At 34.0% G+C, this 22,546-nt stretch overlaps 1 protein-coding gene across 2 annotated transcripts; it reads right to left on the reverse strand.

The window, feature by feature from the left end:
• Positions 1-20,984: 20,984 nt before the first annotated feature.
• LOC123686690 lies at positions 20,985-22,167 on the reverse strand. Of its 2 annotated transcripts, none has more exons than XM_045626912.1 (2): positions 21,894-22,167; positions 20,985-21,683 (listed from the first exon to the last, which is right to left on the reverse strand). In XM_045626912.1, exon 2 carries the CDS (start codon positions 21,672-21,674, stop codon positions 21,024-21,026), a length of 651 nt encoding a protein of 216 aa, XP_045482868.1. In that variant the 5' UTR covers positions 21,675-21,683; positions 21,894-22,167; the 3' UTR covers positions 20,985-21,023. The 2 variants fall into 2 exon arrangements, with proteins under 2 accessions (XP_045482868.1, XP_045482869.1); XM_045626913.1 differs by having other exon boundaries at positions 20,985-21,328; positions 21,410-22,167.
• Between the last annotated feature and the right edge of the window lie 379 nt (positions 22,168-22,546).

A 22,546-nucleotide genomic window follows, 5' to 3' on the forward strand; every position in this document is an offset into this window, starting at 1 on the left:
TCTCTAATATTCTCTACTCTACTCTATTGTCGACAATTTCTACTCTCTCAAATCTCTAATATCTCAAAAGGGGGTTTTGTGTAATGACTCTAAAATTTCTCTAGCATCTCTCATCTAGTCTCTTACGTATCACTCGTTGATACTGCTCTAGTCAGCTTAAATCAAGGAAATGGACAATTATTAATTGCATGAAAAACTTACATTGGTTCTGACAATTCTCTCTTTCCTCGTAATGCATGAAACCTATATCTTCTGCACTTACGGAAATGGTGGAATCGCTCTGATAATCCACCAATGGTTTTCCTTGATTTCCTTTGGCTGCCATCTATTTCAGGATTTATGAAACAAAATATTTATATTATGTATCTTAAGATTTTTGTGCATTATATGCTCTCTTAGTACATCTACTACCAGGTTTAAGATATAAAATTTTGTTTCGTGCTTCTGAATTGCCTCAGACGCACAGCAATCTGATACAATCCGAAACAGGACTATTTAAGTTTTCGAGCAACACCACCTCGTACCTGTAAACCTTACTACTAAAGCGGTATCACGCACTGCAATGAAAACCTGTTGAGTTAGGTATGGCCATTTTACAAATACGGGATGAATACTTGAATCCTATAATATCCCTAGCTTACAAACAAACAACAAAGCACAGCAAGCATTGTATGAAAGAAGCCCTGAAATAATAGTTATCACTAATCTTACCATACTGCAGTTTAGTGAAATAAATAATTCCCCAAATTTTTCATCAATATATATAGTCTCAAAATATCTCAATCTCTGGATTATGTTTATGGAGGGTGAAACATCCAATTTTACATGCTCCAAGCAATGTATGTAGAATCTTCAAATCTACATGCTCCAATTCTCTAGGTGTGGTATGTAAATTCTATGAAATTATCCAATCTAAAACAGAAAGTATGTTAGCACAATTTCTAAAGTTTACATAATCTCAGGCTCTGAAAGGTTCAAATAAACACTCTAAAATTTCCTTATGTAAGCCTCTCGAATGATGTATGTACATCTCTCAAATTATGACTCTGAAAAATACTCTAAATTCACATAATATAACTTTCTCAAATGATGAATGTGAAATCTCTAAATTTACAAACATCTAAATCAATTTGATACAATGAGTATGCAGAATCTACATCTGCATAATCTAAATCTATAAAACATGTGTATATTAAAATATCTCATTTCTCTAATCTGAATCTTAGTCATCTGAATCTATAAAACATGTGTATAGCAAAATATCTCGTTTCTCTAAACATCAACGGTCAATAACCGTTAAGAATCAAAGTTGATTCCTTCTCTAATAGATAGGTAAACACATTAACCAAATATAGTTATAATCTTCTTTCTATTAAATAAAGGCTCGGATCGATGCTCTAAGAATATTTATTGATTTCATAAAAATATACATAAATAAAACAGTAATAATTACCTAAAAGAATCGAAACAACAAGCCGATTCTCTCTTCTAAATAATATCTTATCAGCTGTACAACACAATCATAAATGAACTTCAGTATAACCTAACATGCATAACCATAATCTCCGACCATAGAATATCAATAAAACAAAACACATAAACATAGAAAATAATGACAAATTATTTTACACCTCCCCCCCTGAAGTAACAATTTGAAAATTAAATTGTTCAAGAAAAAACATCATTGCTACATGGTAATAATTTGGTGACATGGTACAAATTTGATTCTTGTTTTTTATAATCACAATTTATTCCCACAATAGAATCAGAGATTATTTTTTTAATACGATAGGGACCACAACGAATCTCATCCAACTTCTTCCTATTTAGTTTATTGCTATTTTCAATATACACAAAATCTCCCTCTTTGAAGTTAGCCACTTTCCTATTTTTGTCGATTCTTAATTTGTTTTTCTTATGGTATTTATTAGAATTCTGTAAAGCTATGGATCTATCAGTTTCTAAGTTGTTTCTTCTCGTAACTCTTCAGGTATTATGGGACTATCTATTCCAAATAACAAATACTCAGGAGAAAATTTGTTCACTGTATGTACAGTTTTATTATATTCATCTACACATTCTCTAGCAATGGTTGACCAGGCTCTCCTTTTGCTTTCCTCGTTAATTTTACATCGAATGCGATTTACCAGGGTTTGATTTAATCTTTCGTTCAAACCATTAGAGAAAGGACAATTAACTGCTGTGAACACGATTTCAATATGCCTCTGCGTGAGATAATTCTTGAATTCAGTTGAATTAATACCACTGTATTGATCGGTAAGCAATAAATCAATTTTATGATCTGACACTTTTTCCAACAAACGAATAAAATCCAAGCTAGTCTGATTTTTTGAAGTGTGTATGAAAGCAAATCTAGTGAAATGATCTACCAGTAAATGTAAATATTTCTTTGTAGACCTTCTACCACCAAAACCTCCTATTGTGTCTAAGGATACAATCTGAAAAGGTTTTGTAGCAGGTCCTAACTGAGATAAGACTCCATATTTCTAATCCCTTCGAGATTTATTTCTCAAACAAGTATCACAAATTCTGCAATAATTCTTAATTATTTGATCCATATTCTTAAAATAATAAAATGGGCGAATTTTCAAAGCTATTTGGTGACCTCCAATATGACCATAGAATCTGTGAATTTTATCTACTAATAACTTTCCTAATTCCTCAGATACAAAAATTCTTTCTACTCCTCTTAATTGTTTATAAAATATATCTTTTCTTTTTATAATTTTTTTTTCTATCTTTATGACATCTTCAATATTTTTTTGATCTTTCTCAATATCTTTTTTCTCAATCATATTGACAACCTTTAAAATCTCATCAAATTCATCAGAAGAGCTGAGTACCGCATTTCTAGAAAGACAATCTGCTTCCAAGTTTTCCGATCCCGGAGAATATTTAATATCAAAATCGTATTGCGACAGATAGTATACCATATCCCCTAACTCCTCATCAGTGCGTGATCTAATATTCAAGTTTTCAAGAGGTTTATGATCCGAGAAAACCGTAAATTTGGAACCAATCAGCCAATATTGCCAGTATCGAATAGCCTCTTTTATTGCCAGACATTCTAAATAGATGGCTTTTTTTCTTTTTTGACTTGTATTCAACTTTTTCGAGAAATAAGCCACTGGCAGAATTTCCCCATTTTCTTGTCTTTGTTTCAATACCGCACCAATTCCTTCTATACTAGCATCTGTGTAAATAAATATGGGTAAATTTTTATCGAAAATTGTTAAGATTGGCGCAGAACATAAATAATTTTTTATTTCTTGAAAGGCTTTTTCGCAATGATCGTTCCATATAAAAACCGAATCCTTTCTCAACAAACTATGGAGAGGCTCTAATATCTAGCACTATTCTTTATATATTTATGGTAAAAATTAATTTTTCCTAAAAATTGGCGTACGTTTTTTTTCGTTTTAGGTATTGGAAATTCTCGAATAGAGACTAAATTATCTTTCATAGGCATTACCTGGTTGTTCTTGATTAAATGACCCAAATATTTGATCGAGTTTTTAGCAAAATCGCAATTTAAAAGTTTAAGTCGAAAGCCTTCATCATAAATTGCTTGTAATAGCTTTCCTAAATGAATCAAATGTTCCTCAAATGTTTCGGAGAAAATCAAAATATCATCTATATAATTTATACAAAATGAATTTAAATTTTTTTTTCGTACGATATTGTTTAAAATACGTTGGAAATTGGCAGGAGAAATTTTTAGCCCAAAAGGTAAACACTTCCACTGCCAATGTCCTTGTTGAGTGACAAAAGCAGTCTTACTCCTATCTTTCTCTCTGACAGGAATTGACCAGAATGCGGAGTTAATATCTAATGCTGTAAACCAATGACAGTTTCTTGTTTTTAGAATTATATCATCTATAAGAGGAAATGGTTGAGCCTCCGGTACTACTAGCTTATTTAGTTCTCTAAAATCTACACATAGACGTGTCTTTTTCCCGTCTTCTCTCTTAAACGCTAAAGTTACTGGAGCCGCAAATGGCGAACTAGATTCTTCAATCAAATCTGCTTTCAACAATTCAGCTATTTGATGTTCAATTTCTAACTGATCTGGGCCGGAGCACCTGTAAGGTTTTTTAGATATATATTTATTTTCTAATAATTTTATTTGCGCTTCATGATTCTGAACTCTGCCGATATCATATTTATTTCTTGCGAAAATGGAGTCATATTTTTCCATCAATTCAAGAATTAATATTTGCTTTTCCTCCTCTAAATGATCTAGATTTGCCATAAATTTTGAAACATCTACATTTTCATTGAAATTTACCATACAATCGAAATCTTTTGAATTCTCTTCATCTTTATCAATTGTAGAAATCTGTTTTTCAGTTTTTTGGAATATTTCCAAATTTTCTCCCTGTATAAGTCTGAATTTCTTTATGGAATCTAACCCTAACAATATATCATAACAAAAATTCTTATTATCTACTACAAAAGCTTGGATAGTATCCTCTATGTTACCAATTTTTGATTTTATATTCACGGTACTATTAATTAATTGTACACCACCGATAGTTCTGAAAATACTTTTATTTTCAAAAGTCGGTTGATTAATTTCATTAACAATTTTTTTATTTATGAGAGTAATATTAGAACCTGTATCATAAATGGCTGAAACAGTTTTCTTATGTTCTACTAGTACATTCAGTTTTATCAGTGGTGTGAGGTTTAGTTTTTTTGTTCAGGAATAGCTAAATTGAGCCTTTCTTCCATTTCCAAGTTATTTACCAATTTAATTTGATTATGTCTTATTTTGTTACGACAAAGTTCAGTTGGATGATATCGTCCCGGTTTCCCTAATCGTTCACATATAAAACAAGGTTTTTTTTCTACACTACTAACTATTGGATTTGAAGTAACAGTTTTAACAGTTGCTTTTTGGTTTTTTTTATTAACTAATGACTCTAATTTCCTTAAGTGACTCATTAAGTTCTCTGTGGAATTTATTTCCCCTTTATCAATTCTGTCTTGAACGTATATGGGTAATCCTACTACTATCAAATAAATCCTAGTCCCAATAGACATTTCTGGATAAACTTCTAAAAGAAGTTTTTCCTTCCTTAATGCGTATTCTAACAAGGAACCCCCTAAAAATTTATAACCAAATGCCATTCTGACGTTAATCCAACCTTCGTCTGAAAAGGTTTGTAAAAATGACTCACGGTAAGATAACCAGGTTCCAACTGAGGATAATTTCACATGGGCTGCTGAAAACCACTCTTCTCCATTTTCTGCTAGAAATAAGCAGAGTTCTTCTATCTTCTTTTCGTCTGACAAAATCCCATGGCGATCACATTCACTTTCAAAGTTCCGCATCCAATATTTTGCATTCTGTGACTTTCCCTTGAAAACTTCTAAAACAAAAGATCTAGTCATAGAACCTGAATTAATTGTCTTCTGCTGCAAGCCGGTAATAAATTGTTTGAATTCGCTCATAGACTTATTCCCTAGTTCTTCACTTTTATCCATTTGTACCTCTTCCAGTGTGTAATCTCTGAATATAAAATTACGGTCACTATCCATATACAAAGGTACTATGTCAGGAGGCAAAGAAATCTTTATATTTCTGAATTGATTTCTTTTCTTCAGAGATGAACAAGTTCTCTTCACTGTTTGCAGTTTGCCATCTGGTTCTGTTCTCAACACGAGGTGAAGTTTAACCTGCACAGGTGTTTCCATCGTGACGATTGTTTCGATTTATAATCTTCTTTCTATTAAATAAAGGCTCGGATCGATGCTCTAAAAGAATATTTATTGATTTCATAAAAATATACATAAATAAAACAGTAATAATTACCTGAAAGAATCGAAACAACAAGCCGATTCTCTCTTCTAAATAATATCTTATCAGCTGTACAACACAATCATAAAAGAACTTCAGTATAACCTAACATGCATAACCATAATCTTCGACCATAGAATATCAATAAAACAAAACACATAAACATAGAAAATAATGACAAATTATTTTACATAGTATATACTATATAACAGGAATTCTCTATTTCAGGAATGAATATGAAATAAATCATTTCCATTCACCGAACCAACTAAAATATCTCTAGCCTCATAATTAAGTTGAATTTCATCTTACCTCAATATTTTTCTCGTTGTTTACACAACAGATTTTCAAAATAAGTGTTTACGTCGTTGCGTAGTTTTAAGCGTGCACTGGGTCCCATTACCTATTGGATTATATATTTGGGTTATATAAATACTACTATCTGTGTATTCACTAATACACAGATGATGATATTAATCGTTTATTCTCAAGAAAACTAACTCAAGTCTAACTCTATCTCAAAAGCAAGTACAGTTCACAAGGCAGAACGGAAGGACCTGACAGAAGGCAGGTTGGAAGAGACAGTCACTCTAAAGTTTTGTCCCTGACGTTCGCTCTCGACCATCGAAGGTGGTGATTCTTGTTTTTTATAATCACAATTTATTTCCACAATAGAATCAGAGATTATTTTTCTAATACGATAGGGACCACAACGAATCTCATCCAACTTCTTCCTATTTAGTTTATTGCTATTTTCAATATACACAAAATCTCCCTCTTTGAAGTTAGCCACTTTCCTATTTTTGTCGATTCTTAATTTGTTTTTCTTATGGTATTTATTAGAATTCTGTAAAGCTATGGATCTATCAGTTTCTAAGTTTTTTTCTTCTCGTAACTCTTCAGGTATTATGAGACTATCTATTCCAAATAACAAATACTCAGGAGAAAATTTGTTCACTGTATGTACAGTTTTATTATATTCATCTACACATTCTCTAGCAATGATTGACCAGGCTCTCCTTTTGCTTTCCTCGTTAATTTTACATCGAATGCGATTTACCAGGGTTTGATTTAATCTTTCGTTCAAACCATTAGAGAAAGGACAATTAACTGCTGTGAACACGATTTCAATATGCCTCTGCGTGAGATAATTCTTGAATTCAGTTGAATTAATACCAATGTATTGATCGGTAAGCAATAAATCAATTTTATGATCTGACACTTTTTCCAACAAACGAATAAAATCCAAGCTAGTCTGATTTTTTGAAGTGTGTATGAAAGCAAATCTAGTGAAATGATCTACCAGTAAATGTAAATATTTCTTTGTAGACCTTCTACCACCAAAACCTCCTATTGTGTCTAAGGATACAATCTGAAAAGGTTTTGTAGCAGGTCCTAACTGAGATAAGACTCCATATTTCTAATCCCTTCGAGATTTATTTCTCAAACAAGTATCACAAATTCTGCAATAATTCTTAATTATTTGATCCATATTCTTAAAATAATAAAATGGGCGAATTTTCAAAGCTATTTGGTGACCTCCAATATGACCATAGAATCTGTGAATTTTATCTACTAATAACTTTCCTAATTCCTCACATACAAAAATTCTTTCTACTCCTCTTAATTGTTTATAAAATATATCTTATCTTTTTATAATTTTTTTTTCTATCTTTATGACATCTTCAATATTTTTTTGATCTTTCTCAATATCTTTTTTCTCAATCATATTGACAACCTTTAAAATCTCATCAAATTCATCAGAAGAGCTGAGTACCGCATTTCTAGAAAGACAATCTGCTTCCAAGTTTTCCGATCCCGGAGAATATTTAATATCAAAATCTCATTGCGACAGATAGTATACCATATCCCCTAACTCCTCATCAGTGCGTGATCTAATATTCAAGTTTTCAAGAGGTTTATGATCCGAGAAAACCGTAAATATTGCCAGTATCGAATAGCCTCTTTTATTGCCAGACATTCTAAATAGATGGCTTTTTTTCTTTTTTGACTTGTATTCAACTTTTTCGAGAAATAAGCCACTGGCAGAATTTCCCCATTTTCTTGTCTTTGTTTCAATACCGCACCAATTCCTTCTATACTAGCATCTGTGTAAATAAATATGGGTAAATTTTTATCGAAAATTGTTAAGATTGGCGCAGAACATAAATAATTTTTTATTTCTTGAAAGGCTTTTTCGCAATGATCGTTCCATATAAAAACCGAATCCTTTCTCAACAAACTATGGAGAGGCTCTAATATCTAGCACTATTCTTTATATATTTATGGTAAAAATTAATTTTTCCTAAAAATTGGCGTACGTTTTTTTTCGTTTTAGGTATTGGAAATTCTCGAATAGAGACTAAATTATCTTTCATAGGCATTACCTGGTTGTTCTTGATTAAATGACCCAAATATTTGATCGAGTTTTTAGCAAAATCGCAATTTAAAAGTTTAAGTCGAAAGCCTTCATCATAAATTGCTTGTAATAGCTTTCCTAAATGAATCAAATGTTCCTCAAATGTTTCGGAGAAAATCAAAATATCATCTATATAATTTATACAAAATGAATTCAAATTTTTTTTTCGTACGATATTGTTTAAAATACGTTGGAAATTGGCAGGAGAAATTTTTAGCCCAAAAGGTAAACACTTCCACTGCCAATGTCCTTGTTGAGTGACAAAAGCAGTCTTACTCCTATCTTTCTCTCTGACAGGAATTGACCAGAATGCGGAGTTAATATCTAATGCTGTAAACCAATGACAGTTTCTTGTTTTTAGAATTATATCATCTATAAGAGGAAATGGTTGAGCCTCCGGTACTACTAGCTTATTTAGTTCTCTAAAATCTACACATAGACGTGTCTTTTTCCCGTCTTCTCTCTTAAACGCTAAAGTTACTGGAGCCGCAAATGGCGAACTAGATTCTTCAATCAAATCTGCTTTCAACAATTCAGCTATTTGATGTTCAATTTCTAACTGATCTGGGCCGGAGCACCTGTAAGGTTTTTTAGATATATATTTATTTTCTAATAATTTTATTTGCGCTTCATGATTCTGAACTCTGCCGATATCATATTTATTTCTTGCGAAAATGGAGTCATATTTTTCCATCAATTCAAGAATTAATATTTGCTTTTCCTCCTCTAAATGATCTAGATTTGCCATAAATTTTGAAACATCTACATTTTCATTGAAATTTACCATACAATCGAAATCTTTTGAATTCTCTTCATCTTTATCAATTGTAGAAATCTGTTTTTCAGTTTTTTGGAATATTTCCAAATTTTCTCCCTGTATAAGTCTGAATTTCTTTATGGAATCTAACCCTAACAATATATCATAACAAAAATTCTTATTATCTACTACAAAAGCTTGGATAGTATCCTCTATGTTACCAATTTTTGATTTTATATTCACGGTACTATTAATTAATTGTACACCACTGATAGTTCTGAAAATACTTTTATTTTCAAAAGTCGGTTGATTAATTTCATTAACAATTTTTTTATTTATGAGAGTAATATTAGAACCTGTATCATAAATGGCTGAAACAGTTTTCTTATGTTCTACTAGTACATTCAGTTTTATCAGCGGTGTGAGGTTTAGTTTTTTTGTTCAGGAATAGCTAAATTGAGCCTTTCTTCCATTCCCAAGTTATTTACCAATTTAATTTGATTATGTCTTATTTTGTTACGACAAAGTTCAGTTGGATGATATCGTCCCGGTTTCCCTAATCGTTCACATATAAAACAAGGTTTTTTTTCTACACTACTAACTATTGGATTTGAAGTAACAGTTTTAACAGTGGCTTTTTGGTTTTTTTTATTGACTAATGACTCTAATTTCCTTAAGTGACTCATTAAGTTCTCTGTGGAACTTATTTCCCCTTTATCAATTCTGTCTTGAACGTATATGGGTAATCCTACTACTATCAAATAAATCCTAGTCCTAATAGACATTTCTGGATAAACTTCTAAAAGAAGTTTTTCCTTCCTTAATGCGTATTCTAACAAGGAACCCCCTAAAAATTTATAACCAAATGCCATTCTGACGTTAATCCAACCTTCGTCTGAAAAGGTTTGTAAAAATGACTCACGGTAAGATAACCAGGTTCCAACTGAGGATAATTTCACATGGGCTGCTGAAAACCACTCTTCTCCATTTTCTGCTAGAAATAAGCAGAGTGCTTCTATCTTCTTTTCGTCTGACAAAATCCCATGGCGATCACATTCACTTTCAAAGTTCCGCATCCAATATTTTGCATTCTGTGACTTTCCCTTGAAAACTTCTAAAACAAAAGATCTAGTCATAGAACCTGAATCAATTGTCTTCTGCTGCAAGCCGGTAATAAATTGTTTGAATTCGCTCATAGACTCATTCCCTAGTTCTTCACTTTTATCCATTTGTACCTCTTCCAGTGTGTAATCTCTGAATATAAAATTACGGTCACTATCCATATACAAAGGTACTATGTCAGGAGGCAAAGAAATCTTTATATTTCTGAATTGATTTCTTTTCTTCAGAGATGAACACGTTCTCTTCACTGTTTGCAGTTTGCCATCTGGTTCTGTTCTCAACACGAGGTGAAGTTTAACCTGCACAGGTGTTTCCATCGTGACGATTGTTTCGATTTATAATCTTCTTTCTATTAAATAAAGGCTCGGATCGATGCTCTAAAAGAATATTTATTGATTTCATAAAAATATACATAAATAAAACAGTAATAATTACCTAAAAGAATCGAAACAACAAGCCGATTCTCTCTTCTAAATAATATCTTATCAGCTGTACAACACAATCATAAAAGAACTTCAGTATAACCTAACATGCATAACCATAATCTTCGACCATAGAATATCAATAAAACAAAACACATAAACATAGAAAATAATGACAAATTATTTTACATAGTATATACTGTATAACAGGAATTCTCTATTTCAGGAATGAATATGAAATAAATCATTTCCATTCACCGAACCAACTAAAATATCTCTAGCCTCATAATTAAGTTGAATTTCAACTTACCTCAATATTTTTCTCGTTGTTTACACAACAGATTTTCAAAATAAGTGTTTACGTCGTTGCGCAGTTTTAAGCGTGCACTGGGTCCCATTACCTATTGGATTATATATTTGGGTTATATAAATACTACTATCTGTGTATTCACTAATACACAGATGATGATATTAATCGTTTATTCTCAAGACAACTAACTCAAGTCTAACTCTATCTCAAAAGCAAGTACAGTTCACAAGGCAGAACGGAAGGACCTGACAGAAGGCAGGTTGGAAGAGACTGTCACTCTAAAGTTTTGTCCCTGACGTTCGCTCTCGACCATCGAAGGTCCATTCTTGTTTTCTCTCTCGATGGCCCTCGATGGCCTCGCCACGCGCAGACTCGTAGCGCCACCGCACGACATGCAATAACACTATCAAGTGTAGGGTTGGTTGTCTCTCTCGTAATCTGTTCGGATGAAGTAATATTCTAACAAATATGTACATGTAAGTATTTATAATATTGTATACATACATATTATGTATGCTTGCAAAATGAAATCTCTTCTATTTTTTTGAAAAATACATATCAATTTAAGTTTGGCCCTTTTTGGATGCATCTGTATCAATTGCCTTGTCTTTAAGCCTTTTCAAAAGCTATAAATTTTCAAGGGGAATATTATTCTCCTCAGTCTACCTGATAGCTAGACTTTTCTGTGAGTGTAAGTGTCTTATGTGATCGTTTGACTGCAGCCATTGCGTCCGGCACGCTCAAAAACAAAGTGCAGAATGAAAGATGCTGCCGCCACGCTCTTTCCAACCGACATGTAACTGTTTTTTACATGTATAGGCAGGAAAATGCTATTGTTTTGCATAATGAATATTTTCGCGCCCGGATTGCAGAGGCAAAAATTTTAAGATGCCCGCTACAATAAATATAATATTTAACAAATAAATTGAATAATCGCACAAGTACATTTGTGCTCCTTCATATTTGAATGTAAACATAAAACAATAATCATGTGGAAACATTCACAGGTTGATGTCGCTCAGATACTCCGAAATACTGTAATAAGCCTCGCCTTATAAAAGTACTTTGAGTCTGATTTTGAAAACCCTAAGGTTCAAGTTTTTATAAGCATCAGGCAGGTGATTATATAAAACGAGGCCTTGATATAACATAGATGACTCAAATTTCTTTGTTTCATGTAAGGGAAGCAGGGAGCAAGTTTGCGTTTCTTTTTTGATAATTATAAAATTTTGAATTTTTATCCATCGAATTACAGTTTATTCTTATGTATACTAATTTTTCAAAATATCATTTGAGAATTCTAGTTCAGACACATATTTTTCCAATAGAATTTTTTCACGGGTCAAGCATTCGACCTCCTGCAGAACAATGCATTGAGTTCTCGAACATGAACCGCCGGTATTTTCCGACGACTCGATACAACGACGACAGCGAAAATTATTCTTGTCCACATAAACCACCTTGCAAATAGCATCCAAACATTTATTATGCACCACAATTTCACAACCCTCAGTTCTGCACTTAATATCTACTGAACCAGCAAATTTAGAACGAAATCGACATTTCTTGTCATTTGATTCAGATGTTGGACCGCCTGCCATGACGGTCAACCTAATCTGAATGAGGATTATTTTTCCAAATTTTGCTGCTTCAGTTTTGTCTGTATTATCGGCACAGGTGGTCTGCGATTCCTGCGAAAATGAAACGTTTTTCATTTCTTCAGTAAAACAGGCACCACTTGGCCCTGGTTCATTTTCTATTTCTGATTGTTTGGTTTCCTCAACAAAAAAAAAAAATCGAAGGAGGACTGGTTCTTTCAGCTAATTTCTTTAGCTTTAAAGTTCTATAATTTCAAATTGATTTTGACAAGAATTTTTGAATAACACTTTGTTATAAGAAGTAAACATACTTCGTTGAAGGTGTTGTAGTAGATTTTCCCATAACTTGCTTCTGAACCCTACATAATTCTCCCTTGGTTACAGGACTTATTTTTTCAAATTGTTGTGGTTTGTTTGAGAGAAGTTGAGTTCTCAGAGAAGTGGCCTTTTCATTTTTAGGGGCATTTCCAGATATTTTCACAAACATTGTTCTCAAAAATCCTATCAAATGAGATGGAGGAGGATTTGTCAGAAAAGCAGTACATCCAAATTCTTGAAATTTAATAGATGCTCTGCCTTCTTTCATAAAATGGTTCTGTCTGAAGACACGATCCACCACGAGTAATTGGGTTCATGATCATGCGCAGAATGACCAATACCAGCGGCTGATTGCGCTTGCTTTCAAATTTTAAAACTTGAAGATATTTAATAATATAATGAAAATTTATCTTCTTTTCAAACTATTTGTTGCGTTTTACCCTCGGTTTTACCGTATTGAATACGTAGAGCTAGTAAGGACTGTATTGGATGTTCCGGCAGCAGACACAATTACAGATTCCAGATCAGTAAGAGACTGAATATAATGTCTTACCGATAGCCACTGATGTTGGGGGCTTCCTTGAATTCGTTGGCCTGGAGGGATCCCTCAAAGTGGACAAGGTGATTTCCATTCTGGATGTTAATTCTTCTCAACACTTCAATCGAAGTAGACTAATTCTAAACCACTGTCTCTATCAGTTATCAACACTATCAATAATAATCATAATAGTTATTCCAATAAATGCGGGTACATCAAATAAGCGAAAATATGCCAAAATAAAGGGCACAACAAATTTGGGAATGTCACTTTTCGAGTTATCAGAAAGGCGACGATATTTCAATACACACTTTGCGATGTTCTCAAGACAATTGTTCTTTCATAGTACAAAAAGGAGTTCATTTTCAAATAATATTATATTTGATAGAATTAAGAGAGCCAATAATTTGGTAATGCGCAACGTTCCTGAAAATGAGAACGAGTCATCAGATCGGTCCATAATTCTTGACATCATCTCAAGGATTAGCGAGGGTTCAGCAAGCCATGTTTTGTCAGTAAGACGACTTGGTCAAGTACGACAGGGGGCATTCAGACCAGTAAAGATAGAATTTTCGAATTTGGCTGCGCCCAGCAATATTTTACGTCATAAACGGATTCTCTCTACAGTAGAAATTTATAAAAAGGTTTCCATAGATAGTGATAAAACACCGCTACAGATTAAACACCTACGGGATCTTCGTAGGGAACTTCACACAAGACGTTCTTCTGGGGAATCTGATCTGACTATTAGATACAAGAAAGGAATTCCTTCGATAACTACGCTGTCATCCTCAGATAAGTAGAATCCAGGCTTTTGAGTGGCTACTTGTTTGTATTACCAGGTTTTACCTACAATATATCGATGTGACAGTGTATGACTCCTGGTTATGTTGGTGGCCTTTTTTTTCGTTTTTTTATTTGTCATATCTTGAGGAATCTTATTTTTTTTAATCATGATTACTGTTTCTTACATTGTTTTTAATGAATTTTTGTATTTGTTTTCACTCAATCAAGCTTTTTTTTTGTTTTTACTAATTTTTCAAGAGTTTTATAGTTTATACTCAACTCTGTATTTATAGTAATAATTATAGTAATAATAATAATAATGGTGACATGGTACAAATTTGATTCTTGTTTTTTATAATCACAATTTATTTCCACAATAGAATCAGAGATTATTTTTTTAATACGATAGGGACCACAACGAATCTCATCCAACTTCTTCCTATTTAGTTTATTGCTATTTTCAATATACACAAAAGCTCCCTCTTTGAAGTTAGCCACTTTCCTATTTTTGTCGATTCTTAATTTGTTTTTCTTATGGTATTTATTAGAATTCTGTAAAGCTATGGATCTATCAGTTTCTAAGTTTTTTTCTTCTCGTAACTCTTCAGGTATAATCTATTCCAAATAACAAATACTCAGGAGAAAATTTGTTCACTGTATGTACAGTTTTATTATATTCATCTACACATTCTCTAGCAATGGTTGACCAGGCTCTCCTTTTGCTTTCCTCGTTAATTTTACATCGAATGCGATTTACCAGGGTTTGATTTAATCTTTCGTTCAAACCATTAGAGAAAGGACAATTAACTGCTGTGAACACGATTTCAATATGCCTCTGCGTGAGATAGTTCTTGAATTCAGTTGAATTAATACCACTGTATTGATCGGTAAGCAATAAATCAATTTTATGATCTGACACTTTTTCCAACAAACGAATAAAATCCAAGCTAGTCTGATTTTTTGAAGTGTGTATGAAAGCAAATCTAGTGAAATGATCTACCAGTAAATGTAAATATTTCTTTGTAGACCTTCTACCACCAAAACCTCCTATTGTGTCTAAGGATACAATCTGAAAAGGTTTTGTAGCAGGTCCTAACTGAGATAAGACTCCATATTTCTAATCCCTTCGAGATTTATTTCTCAAACAAGTATCACAAATTCTGCAATAATTCTTAATTATTTGATCCATATTCTTAAAATAATAAAATGGGCGAATTTTCAAAGCTATTTGGTGACCTCCAATATGACCATAGAATCTGTGAATTTTATCTACTAATAACTTTCCTAATTCCTCAGATACAAAAATTCTTTCTACTCCTCTTAATTGTTTATAAAATATATCTTTTCTTTTTATAATTTTTTTTTCTATCTTTATGACATCTTCAATATTTTTTTGATCTTTCTCAATATCGTTTTTCTCAATCATATTGACAACCTTTAAAATCTCATCAAATTCATCAAAAGAGCTAAGTACCGCATTTCTAGAAAGACAATCTGCTTCCAAGTTTTCCGATCCCGGAGAATATTTAATATCAAAATCGTATTGCGACAGATAGTATACCATATCCCCTAACTCCTCATCAGTGCGTGATCTAATATTCAAGTTTTCAAGAGGTTTATGATCCGAGAAAACCGTAAATTTGGAACCAATCAGCCAATATTGCCAGTATCGAATAGCCTCTTTTATTGCCAGACATTCTAAATAGATGGCTTTTTTTCTTTTTTGACTTGTATTCAACTTTTTCGAGAAATAAGCCACTGGCTGAGAGAGAGAGAGAGAGAAAGTATATTTATTGCTTAGCAAATGGCTAACGACTTGCGTCTTTCTGCCCGTGTGAATTACATTTTGTACAATATTACGTTTGGTAAAATAACTAAGATATTCTGTTTGACAAAAAAAAAAAAAAAAAAAAAAGAAGAAATGTATGTGTTCACAAAAAAAAGGTATTTCAATGAGTTAACAGCTACAGTGTTTCTGAGAGGTCCTTTATTACATCCATTAGTGGTTTAGTTGGGTACTTTCGTCTGTGTTGTCTGCTATCATTTTCTTGTATCGTGTTGCATTGCAGGATTTGTAGGTTGTGGGGGTTGTTTACAAATTTTTTCCCTAATGTTCTGAATCTACTCAATATTGGTTCTATCTTAGTTTTTTCATACAGTAGGGTGTTGGGTGGGTTATAGAGTGGGTTTTCTGGATGACGTATCTTGCTCAAAGTTCTCAAACTACTGCGTTCTGCCACTTCGATGTTGTTCAGGGTGGGTCTTCTAGCGTTGCTATACAAAAGGTGTCCATATTCAAGCATTGGTCTACATATAGTCTTATATATCTTAGAGGCTGTTTCGGTGTTTATGCCACGATTTTTGTATGTGAGAGACCTAAAGTGCTTTGATCTAGCAATTATTTCTTTCTTTTTCTTGTGGAAATGTGTTTTGCCACTGGCTGAATTTCCCCATTTTCTTGTCTTTGTTTCAATACCGCACCAATTCCTTCTATACTAGCATCTGTGTAAATAAATATGGGTAAATTTTTATCGAAAATTGTTAAGATTGGCGCAGAACATAAATAATTTTTTATTTCTTGAAAGGCTTTTTCGCAATGATCGTTCCATATAAAAACCGAATCCTTTCTCAACAAACTATGGAGAGGCTCTAATATCTAGCACTATTCTTTATATATTTATGGTAAAAATTAATTTTTCCTAAAAATTGGCGTACGTTTTTTTTCGTTTGAGGTATTGGAAATTCTCGAATAGAGACTAAATTATCTTTCATAGGCATTACCTGGTTGTTCTTGATTAAATGACCCAAATATTTGATCGAGTTTTTAGCAAAATCGCAATTCAAAAGTTTAAGTCGAAAGCCTTCATCATAAATTGCTTGTAATAGCTTTCCTAAATGAATCAAATGTTCCTCAAATGTTTCGGAGAAAATCAAAATATCATCTATATAATTTATACAAAATGAATTTAAATTATTTTTTCGTACGATATTGTTTAAAATACGTTGGAAATTGGCAGGAGAAATTTTTAGCCCAAAAGGTAAACACTTCCACTGCCAATGTCCTTGTTGAGTGACAAAAGCAGTCTTACTCCTATCTTTCTCTCTGACAGGAATTGACCAGAATGCGGAGTTAATATCTAATGCTGTAAACCAATGACAGTTTCTTGTTTTTAGAATTATATCATCTATAAGAGGAAATGGTTGAGCCTCCGGTACTACTAGCTTATTTAGTTCTCTAAAATCTACACATAGACGTGTCTTTTTCCCGTCTTCTCTCTTAAACGCTAAAGTTACTGGAGCCGCAAATGGCGAACTAGATTCTTCAATCAAATCTGCTTTCAACAATTCAGCTATTTGATGTACAATTTCTAACTGATCTGGGCCGGAGCACCTGTAAGGTTTTTTAGATATATATTTATTTTCTAATAATTTTATTTGCGCTTCATGATTCTGAACTCTGCCGATATCATATTTATTTCTTGCGAAAATGGAGTCATATTTTTCCATCAATTCAAGAATTAATATTTGCTTTTCCTCCTCTAAATGATCTAGATTTGCCATAAATTTTGAAACATCTACATTTTCATTGAAATTTACCATACAATCGGAATATTTTGAATTCTCTTCATCTTTATCAATTGTAGAAATCTGTTTTTCAGTTTTTTGGAATATTTCCAAATTTTCTCCCTGTATAAGTCTGAATTTCTTTATGGAATCTAACCCTAACAATATATCATAACAAAAATTCTTATTATCTACTACAAAAGCTTGGATAGTATCCTCTATGTTACCAATTTTTGATTTTATATTCACGGTACTATTAATTAATTGTACACCACTGATAGTTCTGAAAATACTTTTATTTTCAAAAGTCGGTTGATTAATTTCATTAACAATTTTTTTATTTATGAGAGTAATATTAGAACCTGTATCATAAATGGCTGAAACAGTTTTCTTATGTTCTACTAGTACATTCAGTTTTATCAGCGGTGTGAGGTTTAGTTTTTTTGTTCAGGAATAGCTAAATTGAGCCTTTCTTCCATTTCCAAGTTATTTACCAATTTAATTTGATTATGTCTTATTTTGTTACGACAAAGTTCAGTTGGATGATATCGTCCCGGTTTCCCTAATCGTTCACATATAAAACAAGGTTTTTTTTTCTACACTACTAACTATTGGATTTGAAGTAACAGTTTTAACAGTGGCTTTTTGGTTTTTTTTATTGACTAATGACTCTAATTTCCTTAAGTGACTCATTAAGTTCTCTGTGGAATTTATTTCCCCTTTATCAATTCTGTCTTGAACGTATATGGGTAATCCTACTACTATCAAATAAATCCTAGTCCTTGTAACGCCCTTTTTGCGTCACTGGCGCCTCTGCCAATTGCCCTTCAGCACTTTGCAGTAGTATCTCGAGCGCCAGCCAATTTTAGGGAGAAATTGACAAACCTTACCAGGGCAGCTTAGTGAAGACAGGATTCGGTGTCACCTAGGATGGTAGCGGTGACCAAGTAACAAACAACGCAACAAAATTAATAGGTTTATTGATTCAATTCTACAATACAGACAATCTCAGCAAAAACGGGAAATCAGAAAAAGCATAAACTATATCAATCTGTATACTTCAATTCGGTTGCTGAGATGATTTGTACTGTCTACAACTACTGTGTCCTTACCTCACCAATTTAATGTCAGTCAGAACCGTTGAACAAGTTAGTCGGATTCGGGAGCCGGGAAATTATGATATTTGGAGATTGAGAATCGTGGATTTTGTAGAGTCGGGAAGGAATGAAAACTAATCCTAGCGCGTTGAAAAAAACTCCACCGGTACACCACCCTCTCGTTGTCTCTATCAAATGAAACCCTTGAATATTCACTCGTAAGAAAGTCACAAGTAAAAATTAGCAAAACTCCCCAGAAAAAGACTAACAAGTAAGTTTACTGATGAAAATGGCGATTTTCGACCTCAGAAACGGATTTGTAATTATTGGCGTTCAATTACCAATTTTACTATTTTCCGGTCACCTGGTAACCACTTAACCAAAATGTCTTTTCTAAAACTAAACTACTGCCTAAACCTCTAAATCTAACTTTATCTATCTACTGAAAACTACTACTGAACTATCTACTACCTAAATCTATCTGAATAACTAACTATCTTTACTATACTACTGAATCTCAACTATCTAAACTATATGACTAAAACTGAATAACTAACTATCTGAATGCCTGAACATCAATTACCGATTTTGGGTCGGTTACACCCTTTTATAACTTCGGTGCGGGACGGTGAAAGAATTTAGCCCACGTGACTCTTCATGTCGACAAAAACCTCGTTTTTCGAGAAAATTCTCTTGGCGGAACGTAATCTGACATATGGAAAAAAAATATATCAGCGGTAAAAACGCCGAAATAAATAATTTCTTATATTATTTCACTCGGATTATTCGAGGCCCTGGTCGGTTGAAAAACATGAAGCATGGACTTTTTCATTATCGCGGTGAACAATTAATAAATTATTTCCAATATTTACGGAATATATCAGAATGATTAATTTGAACGGAAAACAATAAAAATATTCTTTAGACGGAGCCTGATCATTCCTGTGGGAATAATCAGACTTCGTTACATCCCCCCTGGTTCGGAAAAATTCAAGTTACGGTGAAACAGAAATTTGAATTCTAAAAACAAAAAAAAAAAAAATAACCGAATACTATCCTGTCTTATTACGCGGGATATATGGGAAGTACGGGTCTGACTGTTACGTTACGCTATCAAAGACTATAGTGCTGTTGTAGACAGTATGACATATAAAAATAAAACTTTGCTCTATGAATCGATGTCAAATTCAAACGTCGTCTTCTTTCTTCTGTCATCCGGGGTGATTTGAATGTGTACATGTTTGGGGAATTTCTTCATCTCGGGGTTGTGGAGTAGAACTCATTCCCATTTCCATGAAGTTTCCAAGTGTCGGTGAAAAATTCAAACGCCGTCTTCCTTCTTCGGTCATCCGGGGTGATTTGAATGTGTACATGTTTGGGGAATTTCTTCATCTCGGGGTTGTGGAGTAGAACTCATTCCCATTTCCATGAAGTTTCCAAGTGTCGGTGAAATAATCTGATGTCAGGTGTGGATTATCCCCTTCTCCGGTGAGTAGTTCTGTTATTTCCATATCTCGATGAATCATGCCATATTATTTCAGAGGGACGTCGAAGTTCCCAGTCAGATGAGTCGAAACCATTCCAAACCCATTGATATACTGGTTGATTTACCTGTGGATATTACAAGGAATCAGTGACTGTATGGTGAAATTTTCAGAACGGTGAAAATTCTTCCAGTTATACAGTTTAAATTATCTATATGAAAATTGAAATGGAATCCAGATGTCCACCAGAGTAATAATTGACAGGTCATGATGTCCAATTCTTCAAGTACTTCTTTCTTGGATGATGACATGAATAAATCTTCAGGAATCATGTCTTCGGTGGAATTGGGCTTACAGCTGATCATCCGATGAAAGGTGTGTTGCCTATCTCCAGCATTTATTCTCATCGGTGAGTATCTAGCCTCTTAGAAAATTTCATCTGTAACACTGCGGAATATTTCAGTTATTTATCAGAACAGTAAGAGATTAGAAATGGCATTCTTCAAATAGATTACACAGTGAAACCACTAATTTATATCTGATGGCCTTTGAAATTCGGGGCAAGTGACTGGAATTGTTTTTATTGCATAATATTCTCTGACTTATTATGTACTATTCAGTTTCATCAACATTTACAGATTAAAAATCAGTCGACTAGTCTTGAATATAATGTTATAAGATATTGGGTTAGGCCCTATATGGTTTTATACAGTTTTACAGGATTATGGAACAAAAACAACGGTATCTTCTTTTTAATTCTATTTTTCCCATCATTCTTTTTTTTCTATCTCATTTTCCGCTGCATGGCCTCCCTTTCTGTGCATCTTGCACATGGATGCCTGGCTGGTTGTTCCGACCTAGTTGCTGGCGGTCGTGGGGCCAGTTTCCTGGGTACGCACTCGCAGTACCTGGTCTGCGTACCTATCAAACCACATCTGCTGCAAAATAGGAGTGGTGGGCCTCGACACTCCTGCCGCGAGGGGCATGTCTTGCCGCACTTCCAGCACGTGTTGGATCTCACCTCCAGATAGACCTTAGATCCTGTCGTACCGACTGTACGAACACTCTTGGGGGCCGGTGTGGTTTGATCTGAAACATATGGTTTAGTTATACCGGTGTTGTCTTCCACACTCGTCCTGAATGGAATTTTAGAACCGGTATCTTGCTTACTGGCACGCAGCTGGCACAAAGGGGGTGTTTGTGTAGACTGGGTAGTGGTCCGTTTCACCACCCTCTCCACTCTTGCTAGGGTGTTTCTCCCTCGCACTGACGACACCGAGCTCTGGGGGGCTCTAGACATCCTCACCTCTGTCACCGTTCTTCTCCTCAACACCGGTACTTCCGGTATTGTCTCCGGTGATGAGCTTCGTGGCTCGTACACCACCTCATCTCCCCACCGGATTTCTGCCCAGCGACTATGCAGACTCTCTGACATCCTCTTTGCCTGAACAAGAAAATCACAGAATAATAAGAACATGTCAGTAGTATAAAATCAGATTAATAGGTCTAGTTTATGCGGGGAGGTACCAGTTAGTAACAATTTTTTTTTTTTTTTTATCTCAGTTCTGACTTTTTCTCGGTGAGTTTAACAAAGTAACTTACTAGTTATGAAATGGTTTTAGGTCTTTAACATGTACGTGATTCACTTTCTTACCTGACCGGTCTTTCAGGTCATAAATAACTGGTGAAATCACCTTCACAACAAGAAATGGCCCTTCAAACTTTGGAGCTAACTTGGATGCGAAGTTATTAACGGCGGACGATAGGTGATGTGTACGACGGAGCACTTGATCGCCTACCTGGAAACGAACCTCTCTACGTCGTAGGTTATAGTTATGAGCTTGTCGATTAAATGCCCTGTATAGGTTGGTCCTTACAAACTCATAGGCCTCCAGTAGATGTTGAATCTGCTCTGTACGGTGAGTCAAACTTTCTTCTCTTTCTTCAGTGTTCTCGTTGGGATCTCCAGATCCTTGATTCTTGGGTTCCGTGGCATATATGGCTTTGGGGATGCGTAGTTCCCTTCCATAATTTAGATATGCCGGAGTGAATCCTGTAGAGTCCTGTCGAGCAGTATTAATAGCAAATGTTAATTCTCCTACCTTTTCATCCCAATTTCGGTGATCTGCCTCGCAGAATTGAGCAATCATTGTCTTCAGTGTTCGGTTGGCCCTTTCAACCGGATTGCATGGTGGAGTATACGTAGGGGTAAACTGGTGATTGATACCCATAGCCTGGAGGTTTTCTCTGAATAGCCGGCTGTCATACTGTTTCCCATTGTCGGAGATCACAGTGGTTGGACATCCA

Source organism: Harmonia axyridis, chromosome X (assembly GCF_914767665.1).
Source record: "Harmonia axyridis chromosome X, icHarAxyr1.1, whole genome shotgun sequence".
Taxonomy (NCBI): domain Eukaryota; kingdom Metazoa; phylum Arthropoda; class Insecta; order Coleoptera; family Coccinellidae; genus Harmonia; species Harmonia axyridis.